The 27,625-nt window shown below is 38.8% G+C and overlaps 1 protein-coding gene across 4 annotated transcripts in view; it reads right to left on the reverse strand.

The window, feature by feature from the left end:
* The window catches only part of rngtt (RNA guanylyltransferase and 5'-phosphatase), a 376,302-nt gene that overhangs the window by 293,138 nt on the left and 55,539 nt on the right, over positions 1–27,625 (reverse strand). For all 4 annotated transcript variants that reach the window (XR_009445676.1, XR_007247610.2, XM_048531774.2 and 1 more), the window contains exons 6-8: positions 25,803–26,052; positions 25,009–25,118; positions 19,265–19,366 (exon numbers count right to left, since the gene is read on the reverse strand). Coding sequence is in view for 2 of the 4 variants with exons in the window: in XM_048531774.2 (XP_048387731.1) it covers positions 19,265–19,366; positions 25,009–25,118; positions 25,803–26,052 (462 nt within the window). In the remaining 2 variants the exon portion in view is untranslated. The remainder of the gene's footprint in view (positions 1–19,264; positions 19,367–25,008; positions 25,119–25,802; positions 26,053–27,625) is intronic.

A 27,625-nucleotide genomic window follows, 5' to 3' on the forward strand; every position in this document is an offset into this window, starting at 1 on the left:
ATCTTTTCGTAGCTTCCTTATGTCATCTTCACAAGTTACTTTCCAACTCACATACTTTCTTCAACTCACCTTTCAGAAGGAAGGGGAAAGAGAGCCAGTCCTGCAGGACACACCTCTATTCAGTGTTACTCGGAGGCCAGACTGAATGTGGCCAAAAATCTAAGAGTGACAGTATAAGGAACTTCTAAGTGCACTAGTTGGTGAGAAGCTTGTTAGGAAGGAAGAATCAAAAGCAAAAATCTAGAAAAAAAGCTTAATTTATAAAGGAGTAGCAGCTATTTGGATTTTAATAAGGAATAGTAGCAAAAGGAAAGTAAAACTAAACTAAGTCAAAGTAAGATGAAATAAAACAAACCCTAAGTAAATAAAAACTGAAAAGATTGCGGATGCTGTAAATCAGGAACAAAAACAAAGTTGCTGGAAAAGCTCAAGAGGTCTAGCAGCATCTATCAAGGAAAAAAGCTGAGTTAATGTTTTAGGTTCGGTGACCCTTCCTCAGAACTCACCTGAACCAAAACATTAACTCTGCTTTTTCCTTCACAGACCTGCTGAGCTTTTGCAGCAACTTGGTTTTCGTTCCTAAGAAAATAAATTAAGGATATCACAGTTTTTATACAGTTTATATTTACTCTAAAGGATAATAGTTTTTAAGAGTTTGGGGATGGCAAATCAGCTGGTCAAGTGAAGTGTACATCCTGTGGTATATATATGAAGTCATGAACATACCATGTATCCTAGACAAGCAGCTGTAAGAAGTGTCACCAACTGCACAGGTTTGAGCTCTAGGTTTCAGAACTTGAGCAGTTTCTGTTGTGCATTCACAAGGCAGAGGATGATATGGATAAAACATAGCAGGAGGTGGAGTTAAGAAGAAAATTAGAAAAGCAGGGCCTCAAGATCAGAAATCTCAAGATTAGCCCCAGTGCCACATGCTACTGAATCAAAGAACAGATGGATCAATCAATTGAACATGCAGCTAAAGAACTATTGTTGGACAGAGGAAATCAGATTTCTAAGGCATTCAGACCAGTACTGGGGCAGGTGAGACCTATCAAGGCTAGATGGGTTACATCTTTAAAAGGACAAGTACTGACATCCTTAGACAGGAATTTGTTAACAGGTTTAGGGTGGCAGCGAGTTTTGAGAAGATTTGTAATTCAGGTTGAGGTTCTGGATGTAGATTTGCTCGCTGAGCTGGAAGGTTCGTTTTCAGACATTTCGTCACCATTCTAGGTAACATCATCAGTGAGCCTCCAGTGAAGCGCTGGTGTTATGTCCCGCTTTCTATTTATCTGTTTAGGTTTCCTCGGGTTGGTGATGGCATTTGCTAATGAGCTTAAAAGACCCTATACAGACAACAAGCAAAACGAACATCATTTACAAAATACCTTGCAAGAACTGTGACAAACACTACATTGGACAAACAGGCAGAAACCTAGCCACCAGGATACACGAACATCAACTAGCCACAAAAAGACATGACCCACTATCACTAGTATCCTTACATACAGATGAGGAAGGACACCACTTTGACTGGGACAACAGATCCATCCTAGGACAAGCCAAACAGAGACACGCACGAGAATTCCTAGAAGCATGGCAATCCAACTGGAACTCCATCAACAAACACAGTGATTTGGAGCCCATCTACCACCCTCTGAGAAAAAACAGGAAATGACATCACCAACACAGGGAATGACATCACCAACCCAAGGAAACCTAAACAGATAAATAGAAAGCAGGACATAACACCAGCGCTTCACCGGAGACTTACTGATGGTGTTACCTAGAATGGTGACGAAATGTCTGAAAATGAACCTTCCAGCTCAGGAAGCAAACTTACATCTACGTTTAGGGTGGGTTCAAAATACCTTGGTCAGGGGAATGAGAACCTGAGAGATAAACCAAATTCAAAGGAAGGTTGGTAATAGGAAGCAGAAAAGTTGCTAGGGAGACTACAAGGCAGAGTAGTGAGTATGTTCAAATGCAGAATTATGTCTAAAAAAGACAAGACAAAGGCACGCTATTTGAATGCTCACAGCAACGAGATAGAAGATCTAAAAAAAGGTAAACATGTACAGTAATGATATAATTGCCATTATAGAAACATGGCTGCATAGTGACCAGAACTGGATACTAAATATTAAAGGATATTCAAGTTTACAAAAGGATATTAAGAAGGAAAATAAGGTGCACTTACACCAATAAGAGATGCGTTCAGTACATTAGTAAGGGAAGATCTCAGATTAGAAAAACATGTGGAATCTGTTTTGATGGAGCGAAAAAACAGCAAGGGAGCAGCTGACATTGTTTGGAGATTTTTATAGGTCACCAAATGTTACTGGTAGTGGCAGTGTGAAATATGGTATATGCGAGAAAAGCATGTAGCATTAAATTTTAAAGAGAAAGTTTTTAAAGTAGCTAGAAATAGTATTTAAATCTGAAGATGGGAAGTTCTTAGAATACGGGGGGAAAATAAAGACTGCAAGAAACTGACAAAGAGGAGCAGAACATTACTGCAAACTAGCAAAAAAAATATAAAATCGACTAAAAATTTCTAGTTATATAAGAATGAAATGTTTGGTTAAAGAACATATGCCCATTACAGGCAGAGTCAGGAAAATTTGATAATAGGGAATGGAGAAATGGGAGAGGAACGAAACTATTAATTGGTGTCTGTTTTGAGCGAGGAAAATGTACAAATTTTCCCAGAATTAATTATCTAAACATCTAGAGAGAATAAGGAGTTGAAGGAAATCAGTACTATAAGAGGACTGCACTGGAGAATTTAATGGGGCTGAAAGATGATAAATCCTCAGGACCTGAGTCTAGATTCTGGAATTTTGAAGGGGGTGGCCATAGACGTTATCAATTGATGATGATCTTCCAAAATTCCAAAAGATTCTGGATTGTCTCCTGAAGATTTAAAATGAACAAATGTAACTCCACCACTTCAGGCAGGAGCAAGAAAGAAAACGGGGAACTACAGATCTGTTAACCTTATATTAGTAAATGAGAGATAATGGGAACTGCAGATGCTGGAGATTCCAAGATAATAAAATGTGAGGCTGGATGAACACAGCAGGCCAAGCAGCATCTCAGGAGCACAAAAGCTGACGTTTCGGGCCTAGACCCTTCATCAGAAAGGGTCTAGGCCCGAAACGTCAGCTTTTGTGCTCCTGAGATGCTGCTTGGCCTGCTGTGTTCATCCAGCCTCACATATTAGTAAATGAGTATTTGTTTAAAAATGATCTGATTGTGATAACCAGCATTAAATTTGCAAATAGAAAACTGCAATTGATAAACTTGAAGATTTTTGGGGGTGTTACCAAAGAAGTTGATAAAGAGAGTTGATGGACATAGCATACTTCAATTTTTCCAAAGGCTTTTAATAAGGTGCCCCACAAGAAGTTGGTTAGCAAAGTTAAAGCACATGAGATAGAAGGCAATGTACTAGCATGAATTAACGATTGGCTAACAGACAGAAAGCACAGACTAGGAATATTCAAAGTCAGTCATTCTCATATTTGGAGGCTGTAACCAACGAGGGTCCAGATAGATCAGTATTTGCGACCCAGCTGTTCACAACCTACAATGATTTGGACATGGGTACCAAATGTAACAATTCCAAATCTGCAGGTGACGCAAAGTTAAGTGAGAATATGTGTGAACAGGATTTGAGTACACAAGTGGAGAAGTCTTGCTTCTATCTTACAGAGGCTAGGTTAGACTACACCCGGAATAGTGTGTGCAGTTTTTATGTGCTTACCTCAGGAAAGATGTTACTGTCATACAGGGACTGCAACTGATGTTAACCAGCCTTGTTCCTGACATGGGAACAGTGCAACAAGACACTGGCAAGCTGGGCTTGCAATCTTTGGAGTTTCAAAGAATGAAAAAACAACCTTATTGAGACCTACAATATACTTAAAAAGCATAGACAGGGTAAATGCAGGCAAGATGTTCTCCTTGGTGAGGGAAACCTAGAACTAGGGGGCACTATTTAAAAATGAGGGGCATGCCATCTGGGACTGAGGTAAGGAGAAATCATTTACTCAGAAGGTTGAGAATCTTAGGAATTCTCTATCCTAGAGGGCTGAGGAAGCTCAGTCTTTAAACATATTTAAAGTAGAAGTTCATAAATTTCTGATTACTAAATGGCATAGAGTTTCTAGGGATAGCGTGAACTGTTTAATCAGCTACTAACTTAAACTGTGGAACAGTTCAACAGGGAGATTTGCTTACAGTTGTTCCCAAGTTCATAGAACATAGAAAAGTACAGCACAGTACAGGTCCTTCGGCCCACAATGTTGTGCCGTGGAATAATCCTAATCCAAAAAAGTAAAATAACCTAACCTACATTCCCCTCAATTCACTCAAGTTCCTTTATCAGCCCCACACCCCCCCACAAAAGTTCCTATTATCTTTGAGTCAGTGTCAAATACGGCAGCTTTCTGTTCCTGCATCCAAATCATTTATTTGAAATAGTTAAGACCCCAATAGCACACCATTCATTGTATCTTGCCAATATGGAAAACACTTATCTACTTCCTGTTAGCCCAACAATTTTCACACCATTCCAATATGATAACCCCTCTATAGCATGAGCTTTCAATTTCTGTAACAGCCTTTAATCTAGTAAATTAGAGGCAGAGACATACAGCAAGGAAACAGACCGTTCACATCCAACTCATCAATACCAAGGGATAATGGGAACTGCAGATGCTGGAGATTCCAAGATAATAAAATGTGAGGCTGGATGAACACAGCAGGCCAAGCAGCATCTCAGGAGCACAAAAGCTCCTGAGATGCTGCTTGGCCTGCTGTGTTCATCCAGCCTCACATTTTATTATCATCAATACCAACCAAGCTTCCCAAACTAAACTGGTCCCACATGCCTGCATTTATTCCATATCCTTCTAAACATTTCCTCTTCACGGACATATCCAAATGTCTTTTAAATGTCATAACTCTTCCTGTATCTACCACTTCTTCTGACAGTTCATTTCACATACAAACCACCTTCGTGAAGAAATTCCCCTCAGGTCCCTTTTAAATCTTTCTCCTTTCACCTTAAAAAATATGCCCGCTGGTTTTGAACTCCCCCACCTTAGGGAAAAGACCTTTGCTATTCCCTTTATTTATGCCCCACATAAATCTCTACAAGGTCACCCCTCAGCTTCCTATGCTTCAATGAAGTCCCAGCCTATCTAATCTCTCCCGAAAACTCAAGCCCTCCAATCCTGGCAACATCCTGGTAAATCCTTTCTGAACCCTCTCCAATTTAATAATATCCTTCCTCTAGCAGGGCAATCAGAACTGTACACAGTACTCTAAAAGTGATCTCACCAATACACTGTACAACTTCAACATGGCATTCCAACTCCTATATTCAATGCTGTGAGCAATGAAGGCAAGTTTGTTAAATGGTTTCTTAATCACCCATCTACCAGCGACGCAAATGTAAGAAACAAACCATCTACTATTTCTCTTTATCCAAAGCATGCTTTATCTCCTCAATGATCTCCAATAATATGGTCAAACATGATTTCCTGTCACAAAATCATGTTGACACTACCTGGAACCTATCCAAGTGCCTGGATACCAACATTTTTTTTTAAAAATACAAAAAGTAATTTCTAACATTTTCCCTATGCTGGGCATTATGCAGACTGGACTGTAGTTTCTTGCTTTCTGTTCTCCTCCTTCAGTCACTCACCTCTAAATGCACAAGTGCGAACTTAAACAGTGCATAGTGCTTGCATGTGGTGTCAAAAAACACAATCCATTAATTAATTAATCCTATCACATTACATGATCCCAAGTCTAGTTTTGCCTGCTATTAATATTCAGAAGTATTCCAAAAATGTTTGTGAATAGCTTTGCACAGCTTACTTTTCCACTTCATTAGTAGATTAAAATCTCCCTTGATTATCACTAAACCTATCTGACAAGGTTTCATTATTTCTTCATGTTCCACCATACTGTGTGGTTATTGTTAAGAAGGCTTACACAGTTCCAACATATGATTTCCAATGTTTATCATTTCTTATTTCTATTCTTGAGCCTATGTCTTCCCTCTCTATTATGCTATTATCATCATTCAGTTTCATTTACCATAATCATATGTTTAATATGATCGCAACACAGCAAAACAATACTGACCATATATCAAGAGATAGTAGGAACTGCAGATGCTGGAGAATGAGATGAGATAACGAGGTATACAGCTGGTTGAACACAGCAAGCCAAGCAGCACCAACACTGCAGGAATTTTTCTGAGGAAGGGTCAAGGCCTGGGGCGGCAGCTTTCCTGCTCCTCTGGTGCTGCTTGGTCTGCTGCGTTTATCCAGCTCTACACGTTGTTATCTGTGACCATGCATCAAATGGCTAAGTTCTTAACATCGTGAAAAGATGTACATTTTTCATGGCAATTAGCCACAGCATTATTATTTCTAAGAACTCTCACCAAGTTTAGACTTAATTTCTAAGCCAGGCAACCGGAATCCCCAATGTAGAGGTAGCCACACCGGGTACAATGGATACAGTATGCCACAATCGACTGTTCCTTTAACATCATTAAATGTATTAATTCCCTCACCATATATCAATAGTTTATTACATAGTAATTATTTTTTAATTGATTTGGAATTGTGGATTACACTCATCCTCACCATTTATAGGGCACATCAGCTGTACAGCAGACATGATGGGTCACTCATTGAAAATTCATTTGTGTACATTCAGTGCCTGAAAGACCTCTACAGGAACCAATAATATTTTCTTGCCTGGAAAGCTTTCCCATGCCAGTTACAGGCAAAGTTATACAGTTATAATTTTCCAGATTAAGTAACAGTCTGCAGCTAACTCACTCATTTTGTGCTGATAAACTGAATTAACTAATTTGAGCAGCACAGCAAAGTGAAAATATAGAGATAATGGGAACTGCAGATGCTGGAGAATCCAAGATAATAAAGTGTGAAGCTGGATGAACACAGCAAGCCAAGCAGCATCTCAGGAGCACAAGAGCTGACGTTTCGGGCCTAGACCCTTTATCAGAGAGGGGGATGGGGTGAGGGTTCTAGAATAAATAGGGAGAGGGGGAGGCGGACCAAAGATGGAGAGAAAAGAAGATGATAGGTGGAGAGGAGGGTATAGGTGGGGAAATAGGTCAGTCCAGGGAAGACGGACAGGTCAAGGAGGTGGGATGAGGCTAGTAGGTAGGAAGGAAATGGAGGTGCGGCTTGGGGTGGGAGGAAGGGATGGGTGAGAGGAAGAACAGGTTAGGGAGGCAGAGACAGGCTGGGCTGGTTTTGGGATGCAGTGGGGGGAGGGGAAGAGCTGGGCTGGTTGTCATCTCCTCACCCCTATCCCCGGCCCCAAGATGACTTTCCATATTAAGCAGAGGTTCACCTGCACATCTGCCAATGTGGTATACTGTATCCATCGTACCCGGTGTGGCTTCCTCTACATTGGGGAAACCAAGCGGAGGCTTGGGGACCGCTTTGCAGAACACCTCCGCTCGGTTCGCAATAAACAACTCCCCCTCCCATTCTTTAGATGGCATGTCCATCATGGGCCTACTGCAGTGCCACAATGATGCCACCCGAAGGTAGCAGGAACAGCAACTCATATTCCGCTTGGGAACCCTGCAGCCCAATGGTATCAATGTGGACTTCACCAGCTTCAAAATCTCCCTTTCCCCCACCGCATCCCAAAACCAGCCCAGCTCTTCCCCTCCACCCAGTGCATCCCAAAACCAGTCCAGCCTGTCTCTGCCTCCCTAACCTGTTCTTCCTCTCCCCCATCCCTTCCTCCCACCCCAAGCCGCACCTCCATTTCCTACCTACTAACCTCATCCCACCTCCTGGACCTGTCTGTCTTCCCTGGACGGACCTATCCCCTCCCTACCTATACTCTCCTCTCCACCTATCTTCTTTTCTCTCCATCTTCGGTCCGCCTCCCCCTCTCTCCCTATTTATTCCAGAACCCTCACCCCACCCCCCTCTCTAATGAAGGGTCTAGGCCCGAAACGTCAGCTCTTGTGCTCCTGAGATGCTGCTTGGCCTGCTTTGTTCATCCGGCTTCACACTTTATTATCTTGAAAATATACAGATATGTTTTCAGAACAAATTAAACAATGAACTAAAAGCAGGGCATTCCTATTGTTGCACGTGAACTTTTGCATTTGGGAACACTTAAATATTCAATTTTATTTCCCCACATTGTACTTTGTGAAACAAAACCTTATAAACAAAGAAAGAGATTACACATAAAAACAAGATTGAAAATTTAAATTTCGGTTCATTTTTCAAATTACCACAACTTTCAACATTCAATCTCAAAAAATTTTAAAAAGTGTAAATGGAATGGATGGAATGAAAAGCAATTCAGTATATAAGATATTTCGGTCAGTTACTGTACAACACACAGTATTGTTGCAGAGTAATTCATAATCTTGAAATTTAACTTAGACATGGGTTGTACAAAGCGCTGTAAAACTGTAGTTCAAGCAACACAGTCAGACAGAGCACATTGTGCCTGTACGAATTTTGATGGTTGGATGCTTTTCGTCTATGGACCACAAGACATAGGAACAAAAGCAGGCCATTCAGCCCATCAAGTCTGCTCCATCATTCAAGGAGACGAAAACAGATTTGATAATCCTTAACTCAATTTTCCTGCTTTCGCCCTGTCGGGCCATAAGATATAGGAGCAAAATTAGGTCATTCAGCCTATCAAGTCTACACTACTATTTGATCATGGCTGATATGTTTCTCATGTCTTTTCCCATAACACCGATTCCTTTACTAATCAATCAATAAACTATCCATCTCCATCTTTATTATAATCAATGACTTGGCCTCTGCAGCCTTCTGTTGGGCAATGATTCAGCAGGCTCTGGCTAAGATAATCCTCCTTATCTTAGTTCTCAAGAATCATCCCTTCCTTAAATATTTTCACACTGTTGTTCACATAATTCAAACTCTCTCTACTTATACAATAGCAAAGTGATCATTTGGAGGCTCCATCACTCAGGATGCTGAGTTTCACACTTAGCATCAAGACTGAGACGCCAAAGCAAAGCAGTCATGTCCATTTCAGTTTTATCACTGACACATTAGAATAGTACTGTCCTGTCAGCTACCAGCATACCAGAGCACTTGGTACACTCTCCAGGATCTTTACAAACATAACAGTGGAATTTCTGTCAAATATCATGGCTGAGAACACAGCATTGTTTCTTAAAAACTACATTATGACCTCTAAAATATATGTTTGCTTATGAGAGCCCAGTGATATTCCCTCCAAGCTTCAGCATTCAGCAAGCACAGGGCAGCAACATTGGAGTAAACCTCAGATTAGGTCTGAATTTTGGATAACTTTCTTTGTTTTTGTAGTTCCAAAAACATTTTGTCACCTAGTGTCTTTGCACAGAATTGTAATTCAACACAGCTCGTTGCTTTTCATTGCAATAGACATCAGTCAAACTATTGGTGATATCCATTAATATATATTGCATTAGTAAACTCTCCGGGGAGAGAAAAAAAGAAGTGTATTGATCCTAACTTTACACCCTTCTGTTCAATGCACACTCTTAAGATGTGCGTACAACCTGCCAATCCCACTCCTGAGCCAGCTGCTGGGAGATGCACATGAACAGCATGGGTTGGCTCAGCTGCTATGTTCTGTCACTCTTTTAATTATCTGACTATTCTTCACCCCAACCCCCACCTACCTTGCTCAGCTTAGATTGGAATTTTGCCACGTAGGGCACCATAAGGGGAGACTTCTGTCCTAGCATTCATCGGCACAGGATCTACATCAAACAAAGCATTAAGCTACCTTGTCAGCAAAATGTCAGCTTTTTATGCTAAAAACAGCATTTAACTAAAAGTGCATATTTAGTCAAGTGGGTAAATAACTTAGGTCTAAATCACTCAGCAATGAGGCAGGCATCTTGTTCTAATCCAGAGATCCCCTCGTTACAATTGATAAGTTCTTAAAACCGCCACCTATACGCTCAGATATGTTAAAAAAGACGATATGTTAGATATTACTTTACATAATTCCGCAGTTACAATCTTTGTCTACAACTCAATTTGCCACATTTTGAAAGGAAGTGTACAAATTTAGTTTTCTGTAGTGTCCAATTCAATATTCTCACCATGTTCTGCTTTCTAAATATTAACACAAAATGTTACCTCTAAGTTATTTTTAAAAATATCTGGAGAGAATTCAGATGTTTGAAAAGAAATAAAAAGAACATGTCTGTGTTGGTGATGTTTGGAATGCTCCAATGAGGAGAGATTGTCTTGATTGTGACTATATACACTGGTGTTTGGAAGAATGGAAGGTGATGTCACTGAAACTAAAAAAAGTTTTGAAACAACTGGACTGATTGGACACAGATGATGGTTCCCTGGCCAAGGGTCCAAAACAAGGGGTCACAGTCTCAGGATATGTGGGCAGATTATTAGGAAGAAGGTAAGGAGAAATTTCTTTGCTCAGAGATGAGTGAACCTGTGGAACCTCAACCACACAAGGCTGTGGCGAAGAAGTCAATGAATATACTTAAGAAACCACTGGATTTCTACTGGCTACAGGTTTCTAAAAGTATGGTGTGAGCACAGAAATATGGCACTGTGATGGAGGATCTACAATGAGCATGTTGAATCATGGAGCAAGATGAATGGCCTAGACCTGCTCCTATTTTCTGTATTTCAGTTTATTCCCCCTAATCTCTGACTCTTCCCAAACTATAAATTCAGTTGTATACTCAATTTTTTCAGATAGCCATTCTTTCACTAAACTAGTAAAAGGTCCATCACAGTCAAGTAGCCAAGTTCTACCTACAATTTTTCTTCCTGTATTACAACATCATGCATTGCACTGTTTGAATCGGTAATTCACAGTGTAGGAACTGAATCTATGTAGAACAATATGATTGCCCTAACCAATGTATTTAAAGTATAATTTCCTGCCCATACAATTGAAGCAGTTTTCTAAAAGAAAATTCCCATCAAATTAAGTGACAAAAGACAGGCAGCACAAATATTTACCTGCCAGATCTCAACCATAGACAGTGGAGCCTACATATTTATCAAATTCATTGATGTTCATTTAACAATTACAATCTCATCATTGTCTTTTCATTTTCTATTCTAGGGATATACATTTGGACAATGAGTATTAAATCCATATTCCTTTATTGCACATTTCTTCTTATAACTACATTAGTCATCAGCATAACAGATCTGAGTTTATGCATCATAAGAAGCATTTGTTACTCTTCATAGAAAGTTCTATTTTCTGTCTTATTAACACAGACATCTGTTATGGCTTTCATTTACTGAGAATAATGACAGAAAAGTCTTTCATTTACGTAGTACGTTAGCATGTTCTCAGGGTGTTCCAAAGATCTTTATTCCTTGTTTTTGAAACATACCCAATGTCACTTAAAAAGGGCAATCAATCTGTGCAGACTTTCAAAAGACACCACAATGAATGAATGACCAGAATTTGTTTTATTAGTTTTAATAGGAAGAGAATCATGGACCAGGACACAAAAGCACACTCTACTCATCTTTAAATACTGCTACAGGACTTTCTGTCTTACTGCTGACCAGGGACAGAGTCTGCTTGAGGTGTCATATGAAAAACAGCACACTGCAAGTTACTTACCCAACTCTGTAACAGGTGCTGAAACCATAACCTTTTGAACTGAGGGAAATCAGTGTTAGTGAGAAAGTGGTGATGGGAAATTAATGGAGTTAAAGGCAGACATATCACAAGGCTTAATAATCTATATCCCAGAGTACTAAAGGAGATAGCCCTAGAAAAATTGGATGCATTGATATTCATCTGTCTTCTGTAGACTCTGATGCAGTTCCTGTAGATTGGAGGGTGGTAAATGTAAAGTATTAAAAAGGGTAAGACAGAAGCAAAAGATAATTACAAACCAGTTGGCCTAACATTATTTATGAGGAAAATAATAGAGTACTATAAAAGTGATAACAAAACATTTGGAAAGCATTAGCAGGATTGGTCAAAGCCAGCATGGATTCATGAAAAGTAAATCATGTTTAATGCGTTTAACAAATCTGAAGACTTTCTGAAAATATAACTAGAAGAACCGACAAGGGAGAAACTGTGAGCATGTATTTCGGATTTTTCAGAAGGTTTTTGATGGCAATCCATCATAGGTAGTTAGTAGGCAAAGTTAAAGCACACGGGATATAAGGTTAGATATTGGCATTTATCACGACAGGAAATAATCAGACATGGGACAAAATGAGTAGCAGCAGTGGGGTACCACAAGGATCAGTGCTTGGGCCCCATCTATTCATTTTTCACGTTTATATTATTTTACACAACCTGGATGAGGAACCAAATGCAACATTTTTATGTGTGATGACAAATAAAGTAACCCGAGACATTCTGAATGGAAAAAAATCATTTGCCCTGGCTCCTAATGTTAACAGATTCTTAATTCTAGGATCTGCATTCCAAATCCACATCTTCACCAAGAACTACTTTTTGCTTAGATCACCTTATGCCAAGTTTTCTTTATTTTTGTTCATTCATTTGGGCATCCCTGGCCAGGCCACATTTATTGTCCATCCTTAATCGCCCAAAGGAACAAAAGGACAGTAGCAAACCAGCAATCGGCAATGGTTTCATGGTCACGATCAGGCTCTTGTTCCCAGACTTTTACTGCAATCAAACTTCACTATCTGTTATGCCGGCATTTGAACATGCTCATTAGCTGGATCAGGGATTAATAGTCTAATGATGATAATGCTAGGCTATTGCCTTCCCCAAGATCCATTTATTAGATTTTGAGATATATTGTTTTCAGACTAACAGGCTAACATGAAGATAAAACTATTAACTCTAAATCTTCAGTGGGTGAGGAAGAAGTTGGGCTATAACCAGCATTAAAATCTCAGGAAAACAGACTCCTCAGAATTGATTTGTCTCTCCCACTTTAGAGCAAGACATAGCTCCCCAATCTCTCTATCTTCCTAGAAACACAACCTTTCTGCTCACCTGTCCTTTTCAATCAATGTTTCCAGTGACTAGTCAAATACAATCCTTGGCATACAAAGACAGCATACATGGTCACAAGAAGGGACTGAAGATTGGGACAGAACCTGATGATTTCTACTCAATGGAAATGGCCAAAGCAATTCCCTCAGAAATGCTCGCAGATACACAGCTGTACAGTACTGCAATATCTACATCAACATCATTCTAGACTCTGTCAGAAAAAAGGAAAAAATATAAAGAATTTCAGCTAACAGATGAAACAATCAACTGGCAATCACGGCAGTAACAGGGGACATGTGAGCAAAAAGAAAAAAGTTATCTACCAGATTAGATTTTTATACACCCTTTGGAAGGACACTACCTACTTTGAAAACATGCTATTTCTGCGAACTAAAAGACTGAAGTTCACAGATTACCAATATTCGTTATTTTTCTCTGATTAAAAGACAGCAATTTTGAAGCATTACGATCATTTTCATCAGTTCCCAAAATGCCAGACTGGTCATGGTGTGGCGAAAGTAGCAGGCAGCAATGCTGCCAAATCTCATTCACGACATGACAATCGTTGGAACTTTTACCACATCATCACTTCTATTAGGCCCTATTGAACCCAACCCTAACTGTAAATATTCCAGTCTGAAAATTCCAGGCCAAAATTTAAATGCAAATTAAGTACTCATTTTTTTCCTTTTTGAAAATGAAATCTTCAATTCAAACAGAAATCAACAAACAAGATCATATGAGTTGTTGTTACAATACTATAGCAAGATGATTGTCATGACCATGTCATTGTTACAAGATTGAAATTCTATTTTCTGGTGCCTGCATGTGCACAGTTGAACATGGAAATCCAAAAAGGTGCTGTCAAGATATGTACAGGAATGGAGCTGGTGGGTAACTGCCCACTAGTTGTGCACTAAAATAGTTAAGTTGCCACATTTAGGAGCAATATTTTAAAAGCTGTAGTGCATGATAATTACTGTGGAATAACCTTTATGGCATTACAATATTTTACAAGTCTCATATACTAAGAAAAACAATAATACAGATATCTAGATTTTTTTCCCAATCTTTTCTTTTCTCTCACATATATACCTCAACTTTTTATTTTGCTTCTTCTCTACATTAGAATAGAATGCAAATTTTTATTTCCTGACATTTTCCTTCCAGCTTTCAACACTGAACACCTCAAGATTAATAATTCAGATTGCTGAAAACCACTGCTATTTCTTGCCTCACTCAAATACCTCTATAGAGTGTTTTACACTGCATCAGACATCCGACTATCATAAACCTCTCCTGCCAACCCTGCAAAGATTCTGCAGGCAATTGGATGCAGAAGTAATTCTTTTACTACCAAGAGCAAAATCAAGGCCATTCTCGACATCCTTCTATTCCTCCATTATATTTTATTCCTTTAGACAAAAGCAAAAACAAAAAAAAGTTTTGAGTCATAGATTACCTCATGCTGTTCTAGAAATAGTATGAAGAAGCAAATTCTACAAGGCAATGGTCATCATGCTATGCAATGACATCAAGTAATAATTAAAATCTGGTGAAACATAACCAGTGAGATTAGGCAAATTTGGCAACCAGTTATCACAGAATCAAGGTCATGTCTCTGGAGCAAATGTCAAATACTCTATCTTCCATTGCTATTACTGGGCTAACGATATTTGCCTTCAGGGTATTTTCAGTGGTAGTAAAACACATGAATGCAATTTGCTTCAAATTTAATGCATCCTGAGCAAAACACGCTCAAATTTCTCATTTTAAGCTATATTCTTTGCCAGTAAACAGACCTATACGGTCATCCTTCAAGACTGGCCCACTTCTCCTTCCCCAGTCACTCCAAATTCATTAGTTTCACCTGCAGACTGTTGTCTTACACCCAAAATGCCTTCCCTCAGCAATTACAACTTGCACACAATGACTTTCAAATCACTGCTCCTTCAGGAACTTTCAAAAGTTGATTGGAGTTTATTCACAGGTAAAGGAAAGAGTGGCAAGTGGGAGGCTTTCCTTCATTGAATTCATAGAATCCTTACAGTGTGGAAACAGGCCTTTTAGCCCAAAAAGTCCACACCACCCCTCACAGCATCCCACCCAGGCCCATCCCCCTATAACCCAATTACTCTGCACATCCCTGAACATACATGCAATTTAACATAGCAAATCCACCTAATCTGACATCTATTGACTGTGGGAGGAAACCGGAGCACCCGGTAGAAACCCATGCAGACACAGGGAGAACGTGCAGGGGTTCAAAATTCAGGGCATATTTTTAAGGGGAGAGGAGAAAGATTTTAAAAGGGGCCTGAGGGGCAAATTTTTCACACAGAGCACGGTTCATATGTGGAATGGACTGCCAGAGGACGTGGTACAGTTACAGCATTTAGAAGACATTTGGATAGGTAAATGAACAGGAAAGGTTGAGAGGGATCTGGGCCACACCCAGGCAAGTGAGACTAGTTTAGTTTGGACAACATGGCCAAAATGGAGGAGTTCGACTGAAGGATCTGTATCCATACTGTATGACTCTATAACTGTTAATGTTTCGGTTCCAGTGACCCTTCCTCAGGTTCTGAACCTGAGCAAGAGTCACCAGACCCAAAATGCTAACTCAGATTTTTTTCTTCATAGATGCTGCCAGACCTGTTGTGCTTCCAGCAACTTCTGTTTCTGGGTCAGGATTTACGGCATCCACAATTCTTTCGGCTTTTATCCCTGACCCAGAACTAAGTTTGGTCATCGTCTGATTACAGATCAGTACATTTGTGTTTCAGATGTTCAGTTAAAGTTTGGGAATCCCACATCCTTATTAACAATCATTAACTCTACAACACCAACTAAAAAATGTAGAATACCTTACGATATCTATCTTAAACCCTAACATCCAAAATCAGAGGTAAATATACATTATCAAGCAATATCTACATTATACTCCAACAACAATCAATAAGACATCAAAATTAATCAGCAAACTTGGTCAAGCACAACGAACTACATATTAAATGCAGACTGGGTCACAAAAGCCCCATTAACACTCTGATCTTCCTACAGGGGGATTTCACTCTTCACTCCAGGATTCTATTCCTCAACTACCTCCAACATTTCAACTTGGGAGTGCTTAAACATCTACTCATCTTCTCCCAAGCACCCCAACCCCTGAGCACTTCTCCCAGTTCTGTTAAGATGAAGTCTGCACACAGCATCAACTGACTGCTGAGAATCTCTTCCGCAGTTTCTTGGTCAGTGATTGCCACACTATCATATCGAAGATTCCTCCTTCCTTACTCGTTCTTGTTATTTTTGGCATGCATTTGTTTTATTCTGGTCTTTGCTGTTTTCCTCAGAACTCCTGAATTCTTTCCTGTTACCTCCCTTTCTCAGAATTCCTGGATACCATTTTAAGTGTTATCTTTTCCAGGTTACCACTTTTCCAGAATTCCTGGATTCCTCTTTTACTGTCTCCAACCATCCTTGTAACAAGCTCTTTACCACTCTCAGTCCTGTTAGATTTTGTTTTATGGAGCACATATAGGATTCCTTGACTCCCAATTTACACACCAGAGTGGCACAGATCCAGTGATCTGGCTGGAGTGCCCTTTAAAAGCTTAAAGGATTACTGGGCCCATCATGCGTGCCCTATCTCAAGTTCTGTATGCAACAAAATTTGTAGGCTTGGCATGAAGTGTTCATGTACTTCGCCCAGAAACAACCTAGGTTGGTTTCATATCAATGCTTTGTATTTAATTTTTATAATCAGTTAGCTGAAGAAAGAACATTATCAAGGAAACCAGAAGAACATCTGAACACGAGTGGATTAATTAACTTTTAGTGGAAGATTAGCTGCTTTTGACTTAGTTACTGGATTTCTGCTTGGTAGTTTTTTTTTTAAAATGAAAAACAATTTTATAAATTTGCTGAATGAAAACTATTAACAGAATATTAAGAAAGACTGAAGCCACTTTTCAGTGACTTGAAATGAGTTAATGGTAGCTGCACATCTGTATCACTATGCCTTATTATGCCTCTACACTGTACCTACACTCCAAGGCCATTAATGGCACATACCTGTCCACAAATCTTCAACAGATACAACTACCTTAATGAGTATCAATCAGGACCATCTCCTAACCCACTTGCAAGGCATCCAGACAATCAGCTGGATATTCAATTGCACGGTTTCAAACTGTTAAAACATCACTTAGACAACAGGACTCTGGCAATGAAAGGATTATATCCAGACATAATCTGATCAAGTAGGCCAGACGAAAACAAAGTGCTGAAGAAATTCAGCAGGTCTCACAGCATCTGTGGGGAGAAAAGCAGAGTTAACCTTTTGCGTCCAATGACCCTTCATCAAATCCTAACTGTTTCTTTTTAAAACATAGAAGATAGGAGCACCAGGAAGCCATTCAGCCCTTCCAGCCTGCTTGGCCATTCATCACAATCATCGCTGATCGTACAACTCAATAGTCTAATCTGCTTTCTCCCCATAACATTTGATCCCACTTACCCCAAGTGCTATATCTAGTCACCTTTTCAATACATTCAATGTCTTGGCATTGACTACTTCCTGTGGTAATGAATTCCACAGGCTTACCACTCTCTAGGTGAAGAAATGTCTCGTTATCTCTGTTCAAATTGGTCTGCCCTGAATCTTCAGGCTGCAAACCTGGTTCTGGACACAACCACCATCAGGAACATCCTCCCTGCATCCACCCTGTCTAGTCCTGTTTGGCTTTTAAGTGTCTATGAAACTCTTCACCCCCGCCCATTTGTTTGAATTCCAACAAAAACAATCCTAGCCTAGTCAATTTCTTTTCGTAAGTCAGTCTTGCCATCCCTTGAATCAGCCTGGTAAACCTTCACTGCATTCCCTCCAGAGCAAGAGCATTCTTCCTCAGAAAAGGAGACCAAACCTGAACACAATATTCTAGGTGTGGCCTCACCAAGACCATGTATAACTGCAACACATGCCTGCTCCTGTACTCAAAACCTCACAATGAAGGTCAACATACCATCTGTCTTCTCTACCACCTGCTGCCCTGCAATGCTTACCTTCGGTGACTAGTGCACAAGGACACCCAGGTCCTGCTGCTCACCCCCCTCGCCCAACTTACAGCCGTTCAGATAGTAATCTACCTTGCTTTTGCTTCCAAAGTGAATCACCTCATTTTTATCCAAAATTATATTGTATCTGACATTCATTTGCTCACTCACCCAACCTGTCCAGATCATGCTGAAAGATCTCTGCATTCTCGTCACAGTTCGCCCTCCCACCCAACTTGGCATCATCTGCAAATGTGAAGAACTTACATTTGGTTCCTCATCCAAATCATTAATATAATGTTGAGAAAGGCTGGGGTCCCAGTCCTGATCCCTGTGACACCCCACCCAAAAACTTTCCAATATGCCACAATAGAAATTTTAAAAATAATTCAACATAGCTAGCTTCAAGATAACAGATAAATCATCCATCTCTCTTTAAAGTGCCGTGATACCTTACTCAGTAAAACATCCAAGATAAGTCATGGCAACCCTCAAAAGTTCTATACCCTTTAAATTTCTTAGTCTATCCTCCCACTTTGTAATCCATTTGTGTTCAAGCCTGGGGCATTTGGAATAACTTTAAGACTGCAAGATAGATCATTTTTATCTTAAAATAGGTTAAAGACATAAACATGATCATCTTCAAAAAACCCTGAAAGGAAACTTAAATAAAAATCAAAAGAAAAGAATTGTGGATGCTGTAAATCAGAAACAAGAAACAGAAATTGCTGGAAAAGCTGAGCAAGTCTGGCTGCATCTGTGAAGAGAAATCAAGAGTTAACATTTCGGGTCCAGCATCCGGTTCTAAGGAATTAACCAGCATATCCAAAAAACAACCTGTTGATATCAACCAAAGATTGGGAAAAGAAGGGAGACATCCTATCCATCCTCACCCGGTCATAACAATGATTAGTTGAATTAACAAACAGTCCAAATCAAAATAAGTTATTTTCATACTCTAAATAAATTTAAAATGCAACATGTATTGCATACAAGGCATTTTATTCAACAGGTAACATTTTAAAATGTTCAAGATATTACAGCAGTTCCTACATATTGTTACAATGAGATGGAATTCTCAGGCAAAAATGAACAACAAATTACGGTTTCAAATCCAAATGAACTGAAAATCTCAAAGCAAACAAATACTCACCGTACCCCATCTGCTTTCCAGCTGACTTTATATGGCTTTTGTTCGAGAAATTTGATATTCTGTTTGTCCATGGAAACAGGCTGTGCTCCCGGAAATCCTGCCCTGGATTAACAGAAATTCTATTACTAGACAGATAGAAAGCAAAATGCAAAATATATGCATCTTCTAGCTTGATCTAGGGATTCATTCTAAAAAGTCATTCTCCGTGTCGAAAATCCACCACTTCAGGATTACATTTACCTCTTTGAATAGTGTATGTTATCAATTAAAAATGCAACAGAAATTCAAATTTTCTACCATTTCAAACAGTTCTCAATGTCAGCATTGTGGATGACAAACTAATAATTTAGGCAACAAGTTTAGCGAGCATGCAAGTTACCAATACCCCTTTTAAACCAATTAGACAATGGAATAAAAATTTCACACAGCCCAGTGCAGTAGACAGGCTTTATTTTCTTAGAAAACCAAAATATTGCAGATGCTGGAAATTTTGAAATAAAAACAGAAAATGCTGGAAACACTCAGCAGATCAGATTGTAGCTGACAACAGACAGTTCAAGTTTCAAGTTGTGATCACCCTTCATCAAAACTGAGGAAAGAAGTTCTGAAGAAGAGTCATACCAGACTCTAAATATTAGTCTCTGTGGAGAGGGAACAGAGTTGAGTTTCTTCAACATTCCCTGGGTTTTTTGGTTTTTTCAAATTTTCACCATCTGCATATTTTGCTTTTATTGAAGTAAGAAGTGTAGTGTGTTTTGAGTAAAGTGAACAAGGGAGAATCTGGCTGAACAACAGAAAAGTTCTGAGATAAGGTGGAGGGCAGGAGAGAGTAAATACCAAAATGTTGCATAGTACAGAATCCAAAGGGTAAAATGAAAAAAAATAACAAAATATATGCCCAAATGGAGCACGAATGGCTACACTGAAGCAGTCTGGTGCAATACTGAAGAGTGAAGGAAGAAATAAAACAAAGGGAACCAAGTCATTCACATCTCATCTGGGGAGGTTGTGGTTTAGTGGCAATGTCACTCGTTTAGTAATCAAGAACCCCAGGCTAATGTTCTGGGGCATAAAATTGAATCCCATTATAGCAAATGGTGAAATTTTTAAGAAGTTTTGTAAATCTAGAATAAAAAGGTAACCCAGTGGTAACCATGTTGTGATCATTGTAAAAACCCATCTCTGTTCACGAAGGAAGGAAATCTGTCACCATCAATTCTGACCTATATGGAACTCCAGACTCTCAGAAATGTGGCTGATTTTTAACTGCCTTCTGGACAATTAGGGATGGACAATAAAAATCTGGCCATAAAAGAGAAGCATAATGCAGATAGCCAACATCTGAAATAAAAACAAAGTCATACAAAAAAAACCAAGTAACATCTGTGCAAGGAGAAATAAAGCCATATTTTAAAGTCCAATTCAATCCTTCTAAAGAAGTGAACGGCATTTGTTTTTAGTGAAGGTAGAAATGTGATCAACTTCATAACTTTGAAAGTAAATGAGTATTAAAAACATAATAAAGAAAGAGAAAATAAATTACAAGGGTAAACTGGCAAGGGAGAAATAACAAGGGCTCTTTCAAAAATAGATAAAACAGATGAAAGAGGGCAAGGTCCATAAAGGCCCTTAGAAAATGAATGAGAGAGATGGTTACGGGAACTGGGGCTTAGTTTTTTGCATTTTCATCTCAGAATCATAAAATTCCAGGTTTAAGCAGGCCAAAAGAGTGGCAGATGTTAAATTTGGTAAGGCAAACCACGGCAGGACTTACAAAATGAACAGTAGGGCCATGGGGACTGTTGCTGAACAAAGGTACCTAGGGGTGCAGTTGTATAGTTCCTTTGAAGTGGAGTCGCCAGGAGACAGGATGGTGAAGGTGGCATTCGGCACATTTGCCTTCGTTGGTCACAGCATTGAATATAGGAGCTGGCATGTCATGTTGTAGCTGTACAGGACATTGGTGAGACCAGTTTTAGAATACTGCATACAATTCTGGTCACCCTTCTATGAGAAAGATATTATTAAACTTGAGAGCGCAAAATAAATTTACAAGGATATTGGCAAGACTAGAGAGTTTGAGTTATAGGAAGAGGCAGAATGGACTGGGGCTTTTTCCCCTGGAGCGTCAGAGACTAAGGGATGACCTTATGGAGGTTTTTAAAAATCATCAATAGGGTGAATAGCCAAGGTCTTTTTCCTATGGTGGGGGTGTCCAAAATTCGAGGGCATGGGTTTAAGGTGACTTGGGAAAGATTTAAAAAAGGACTTGAACAGTAACGTTTTCCACACAGAGGGTGGTGAATGCATGGAACAAGCCAGTATAATTACAACACTGATAACGCATCTGAATGGGAATAATGAATAGGAAGGATTTAGAGGGATATGGGCCAAATGCTGGCAAATGGGACTAGGACACAATCAAGAAGACTGGCTATCATGGACGAGTTGGACCAGGAGTCTGTTTCCTTGCAGTATGATTCTATGACAAGGAAATGGCAAAGGAGTCAAATGGATCTTTTGCATCGCTCTTCATAGTATTAGATACCTTGAATATCCCACTAATACTAAAGAATAAAGGAGGAAGGATTAAGGAACATCATTAGAGAAGTAGGATTGGACAAACTAATGCGGCTAAAGGCAGACAAGTCATTTAGCCCTGTTGATTTGCATGCTAGGATCTTAAAACAGGTAGCTGCAGAGACAGGGGACATGTTGATCTAATTTTCCAAAATTCTTGGATGCTCAAGAAGTATGCAAGGATAGGGAAACTACTCAAAAGCAAAGGAAGCAAGAAGCCAACAAGTCGATCAGTCAAACATCTATTGTCAGAAAAGCATTAGAACCAGTTATTAAGTGCAAAACATTTGGAAAATCATAATCTAAATCAAGCAAAGTCAGCATGGCTTCACAGAAGGGAAGTAGTGTCTGACTAAATTATGTGCATTTTGAGAGTACGTCTCAATGAAATTGGACAGAGGGGCTGTACTTGGAGTTCCAGAAGGAATTCAACTAGCTATCTCACAAAAGGTTGTCATAAGAGCCCACTGTGTTGGAGGTAGGATATTGCCATTGATAGTGAACTGGCTAAGGGCAAGAAACAGAGCGGGGCTAGAGGGTTATTTTCACGTTTATTACCTATGACCAGTGGGTTCACAGGGATCAGTGCTACAACCACAATTGTTTACAATATATAATTAGGACTTGGAAAAAGGAAGCAAATGTTCTCTAAGATAACAAAGTGTGGAGCTGGATGAACACAGCAGGCCAAGCAGCATTCAGAACCATCTCCCCATTCCCCTTTTCTGATGAAAGGTCTGGGCCCAAAACATCCAAAAGAAAAAGGCTTTTGTGCTCTTAAGGTGCTGCTTGGCCTGCTGTGTTCATCCAGCTCCATGCTTTGTTATCTTGGATTCTCCAGCATCTGCAGTTCTAATTATCTCTGATAGAAATGTTCTCCAGCCAAGTTTGCAAATGACACAAAAATAGGTGGAAAGGCAGGTTGCAAAAGCTTTAAACAGTTTACAGATACTGAAAAGTTAAATAAAAAGGGCAAAAATTTGAAAATGGAGCATGAATGTGGGGAAATGAAAAGTTGTTTATTTTGGAAGGGAGAACAACGTAACAGAGATTATTCAGGTCTTATGGTTGGTGGATGGAAGAACAAAAAGGAAGATCCAGAATAGAAAAGATCAAATGATAAAATGTCATGGAACAAAAGGCAAAAGGAGTGGTTATGATCATTGTAAAGTAACAAAGCATTGATCCCAAGTGTGACTGGCAGAATAATTAACAGCTCTGTTTGAAAGCAAAAAAAGAACATGAGAAACTAAATTTTAGTTGGCAAACAGTAAAAGAAAACAAAATGCGGTCTGGTGGCCATTCCCTGAAATTGTTCCTTTTTCTTTACGTCAACCATTACTACAACCATTTACTGCAACCTGGGTAGGTGATGGCCTAGTGGCATCATTGCTAGACTTTTAATCCAGAGATCTGGTAACGTTCTGGGGACTTGGATATCAGATGGTGGAAGTCGAATTTAAAAAAAAAAATCTGGAAATAAGAATCTAATGATGACTAGGAAACCACTGTCAATTGTCACAAAAATAACCTATCCAATTCACTAAATGTCCTTTAGGGAAGGGAATCTACCATCATTACCTAGTCTGGCCTACATGTGACTTCAGACCCACAGCACTGTGGTTGACTCTCAATTGCCCTCTAAGCAATTTATGGACTGGCAATAAATGCTTGCCTAGCTAGTGATGTCCACAACACACGAATGAATTTTTAGAAGTTCCTTTTGCTCCATGGTATGTCTGCCATTTAATCTCTCACCCTTTCGACCCAAACCCAAGATGTACTCTTTTGTTCTTCCAACCCTAACTTCCCATTTCAAAGGCAAAAAGACCACTATGTTTCAAAAGACCAGAGCTATGAATATGGTGTATTCAATTCAAAAAGTAACTCTGACTCTCTTTCCATAGTTGCTCACAAGCCCAAGTACTCCAAGCATTTGTTTTAATGTCAGATGTCCAGCATGCACAGTTTTTTGTTTTTATTTTATGGTGTTGACAGGAGATGCAAATGGCTAGTTTGCTTTGCCTCACTTCTTTCTCTGTCTGGTCACACTGCATTCACACAGTTGCTATTCACATAACCTCTGAACACATCTCTTGTTTCATTACATTACCCATTACAATTCCCCTTGGTTTCTGTACGATGAAACATTTTGGCATTACAGCTCTCTCCTGCCTTTGGCCTATCCATAGACCTTCCACTTTGTTCTTCCAAAGCCTCTCCCTTTCAATTTTATCAAAACCCCAGCCATTTCTATCTTCCCTGAATTCCAATGGAGGGTCATCACCACCTACAACATTAGCCCTACTGTCTCCATAGATGCAACTGAGGCTTCTGAATATTTTTATATTTATATATTTACTATTTTTTCTATTGTCATCACTGTCCTATAAACAATAGTTTACACATTTTGCATGTGTAACCATGAGTGATAATCTAGACAGTAATTTTAATGGCTAATACAGGTAGTAGTCCTATAATACAATAATTGCATTCATGTGTGACCTCACACTATAGAAAATCATGTTATAGGGAAATCAATACAAAAAAAACTATACTTGTACAGCAGAAAGTTTGTGTCATTAAAACAGCATCCGCTAGTCAATCACATTAACAAAACATACTTTCTAGCAGAACTAATTGTACTGTCAAACATTTCTTTTTCAATAAATAGAAGGAACACAAAGATGTTTGCAAAGAGCTTCCTTGCAAGTAGGCTTCAGCCTAACACATTGCTTGGTCATAGTTTCCCACGAAATAATTCCTCTCCAGTGATTTTTAAGTGAAAATGAATACTTGTGTAATTAAAACTTCAAGGATCCACAGTTACAGATTAATTGAAAACAAATAAAACAAAACTAATTGATCAAAACTATTAATCTGGATTATTAATGCCAGAGGGAAAGCTCGCTAATTGAGGGGAACATGATAAAAAGGCTTCTACTGCATGAAATATAATTGCAAAATAAAGATGATGCTGGCAATCTGAAATTAAAAACAGAACATTTGACAACAGCAGAGCTAAACTGAGAATCTGTGACCTTACTTTAGAAGTAGGTAACTCTGTTTCTCTCCACATATGCTCCCAGCCCTGGTATGTATTTTCAGTATTTTACGTTTTTATTCTACAATAGGTACAGTACCCACACAAGAAAGCCACTTACCTTTCCCATCCACAGTACTGTTGACATTTCCTTTGGATCTCTGATAACTTGGATGGGATTGTGACTTGTGTCACTCCTTTAACTAGCATGCCTTCCAGAAAAATTGCTCCCTTTTGAGAAAATTAAACAACTGTTGTAAATCTGTGTTAGAACAAGGGTCAATGAAAAGCAAAGTCAAACAGTATGTTAAAAAAATTGCTCAAACTGACTTCATAAATTTGCTGCCAGTTGGATTAGATTAAATTTACCCAACTTTACATAAAATCTTAAAGGCATCGAGTGGAACACAATCTAATTTGGAGATATACATTACACAAGATTAGAGATGGGGGCTGAGAAGGATCAGATTTATCCAATCCTTTACCTAGCTGATAGATTGCTTAGATTAGAACTATTGGTAGTGATTTTTGCAATACTGAATTGCATTTAATGTTCATTCATCAATAATACAAAATGCAGTTTGTCTAACATTTCAGACCACTTAACTTGAATGAACTAATGAGATTTACATTAGCAACCAAATGTTTTAGAGTATTTAAAATATATACTTCAAATAAGTTGAAATTTGATGAAATTGATGAGCTAAAATGGATTTATCCAATCTCGGTTTTCTTCTACTCTGTTTCTACTCGTTTAAATCGAACTTTAAACTTATTGATTGATTTTATAGAGCTATAAATCAATAATGGAGAAAACATCTAACAAATTATAGACATGCAACCAGTATTAATGGGTAAACCTAACTTTGATTGGCTTCAATGCTCCTCTCCAAACCCTTTCAATTAGATTCTTACCAACTTAATTCGCTCCTTTCTCCTTTTGCATGAGTTGTAGCCTGAAGAGCCAGGTTCTGAGTCTTTACTAATCCTACAACCATCATCATCAACATTTTCATCATCATCCTCAAAGCACCAATCTGGTCTTTCTGGTGGAGGAGGAGCATCTTCAACCTCACCATAGCGGCTGAAGAGCTCTTGCAGGTATTCCCCTTTATAAATGCCAGGAGGTCTTGCCTGAGCAAAAGTAGCAACAGCTGCTTCAATGCTAAATAACAGAAAAGTACAAACAGTCACTTGTCTAGTATAAGACAGTCAGTTTAAAATAAATCAAATTGCAATCAAGTTTGAAATTCTTCAAAATCAAAACAATATCAGCAATAAGTATTCCAGACAGTTCCTAAAATATGAATCAGTGATTGGTCAAATTAAAGCATAACAGAAGTAGGCTTTTCAGCTCATACAGCCTGCACCACCATTCAATTAAACCATTGCTGATCAACGACTGCAACACAAGTTTCCTCCACAATCTCCATACCACTAGATATTCATTAGACTCCAGAAAGCAATTTATTTCTGTTTTTAACATGGTCACCAACTGAGCTTCCATAATGATCCAAGGAGAAAATTCCTGAGTAAATAAAAACTCCTAATGAGTCTTAATAGTCTTCCCTTACACGGAGGCTATGTCCCTAATTCAAGGGCAACTAGAGACAGGCAATAAACCATGCCATACAAATGAATATTTTAAAAAACTGGAATCATAAGTCAGGGTAGACATTCAATATACATCCACCTCATCACTCTACAGAACTTCATAAAATTAGAATGAGAGCTGATCTCATTCTCCAAAATTCCTGAGAAAAGGAACACACGACCATGAAAACTTGATATCACTAAGGTAATGAGTTACTTACAAAATCAGTGTGGCATCCTGAGTTTAAGACTCCATTTGTTTCAGAGCTGATTAAGAAGGAAAACTGTAGTGATTTCTATTGTAATAAACTGTCAACTGTCATTAAATTTCCATCTGAGATGGAGATCGGAGATGCATTTAAAAAGGATTATAACTGTCTGTTTAAAATACTCTAATTTTGTGAAGGTGTGTTGGAAGAGCATTTCCTGTGACTTCAATAATTTGTGTTAGGTGTTACTTTATGCTAAAGTAGTATCTGGCAATTATTTTTCCAAAAAAAAACTAAGCTATCTAGAAAGTTAAAAATTGCCTTGTGCTGTGTGGCTTTAAATTAAAACAGGATTTGTAATTGAGGAGATTCATAATTTTTCAATTCATAATTCTTATCAGAGTTCCAATAACCTATACTATCAGCGTTTGCGGGGCCATAATGTTACTGTGTGACTGCATCAGCTAACAAAGAAATTAGAGACAATCAAAATATTGCCCTCAATGTACAATCTGGGGCACAAGATAATTTTCCAATGTCTAATATTTGCATATTTATGAAACTCCAAAGTACCTAGCTTTTGAATAGGAAGTGTTACCCTGCAACAGCCATTTTGAAATTAGACATTGGATCTTAGTCCACTAAGAGGTGACCAGAAATACAAATTTTGTTTGCAAATCTTACCAAAGACATATTTTAACAGTATTCAATTTTGTTTATTTTTTTATACCACTGCAACAAGTACAAACTCTGGTATCAATCTATTACTGCTGAAGGAGTGCAAATAAAGTTCTAAAGGCAAAAGAATTGAAACACAAAACTGAAAAAAAAAATTCATACTTATAAACTGTTTAGATCTCTGTCAAATCCACATAACATCGTCATTACTTCCCTTCCCACCGAGCTGCATGTGACCTGCAAACTTAGCAGTAGTAC

This window comes from Stegostoma tigrinum, chromosome 4 (genome assembly GCF_030684315.1).
Source record: "Stegostoma tigrinum isolate sSteTig4 chromosome 4, sSteTig4.hap1, whole genome shotgun sequence".
In the NCBI taxonomy this organism is placed as follows: Eukaryota; Metazoa; Chordata; class Chondrichthyes; order Orectolobiformes; family Stegostomatidae; genus Stegostoma; species Stegostoma tigrinum.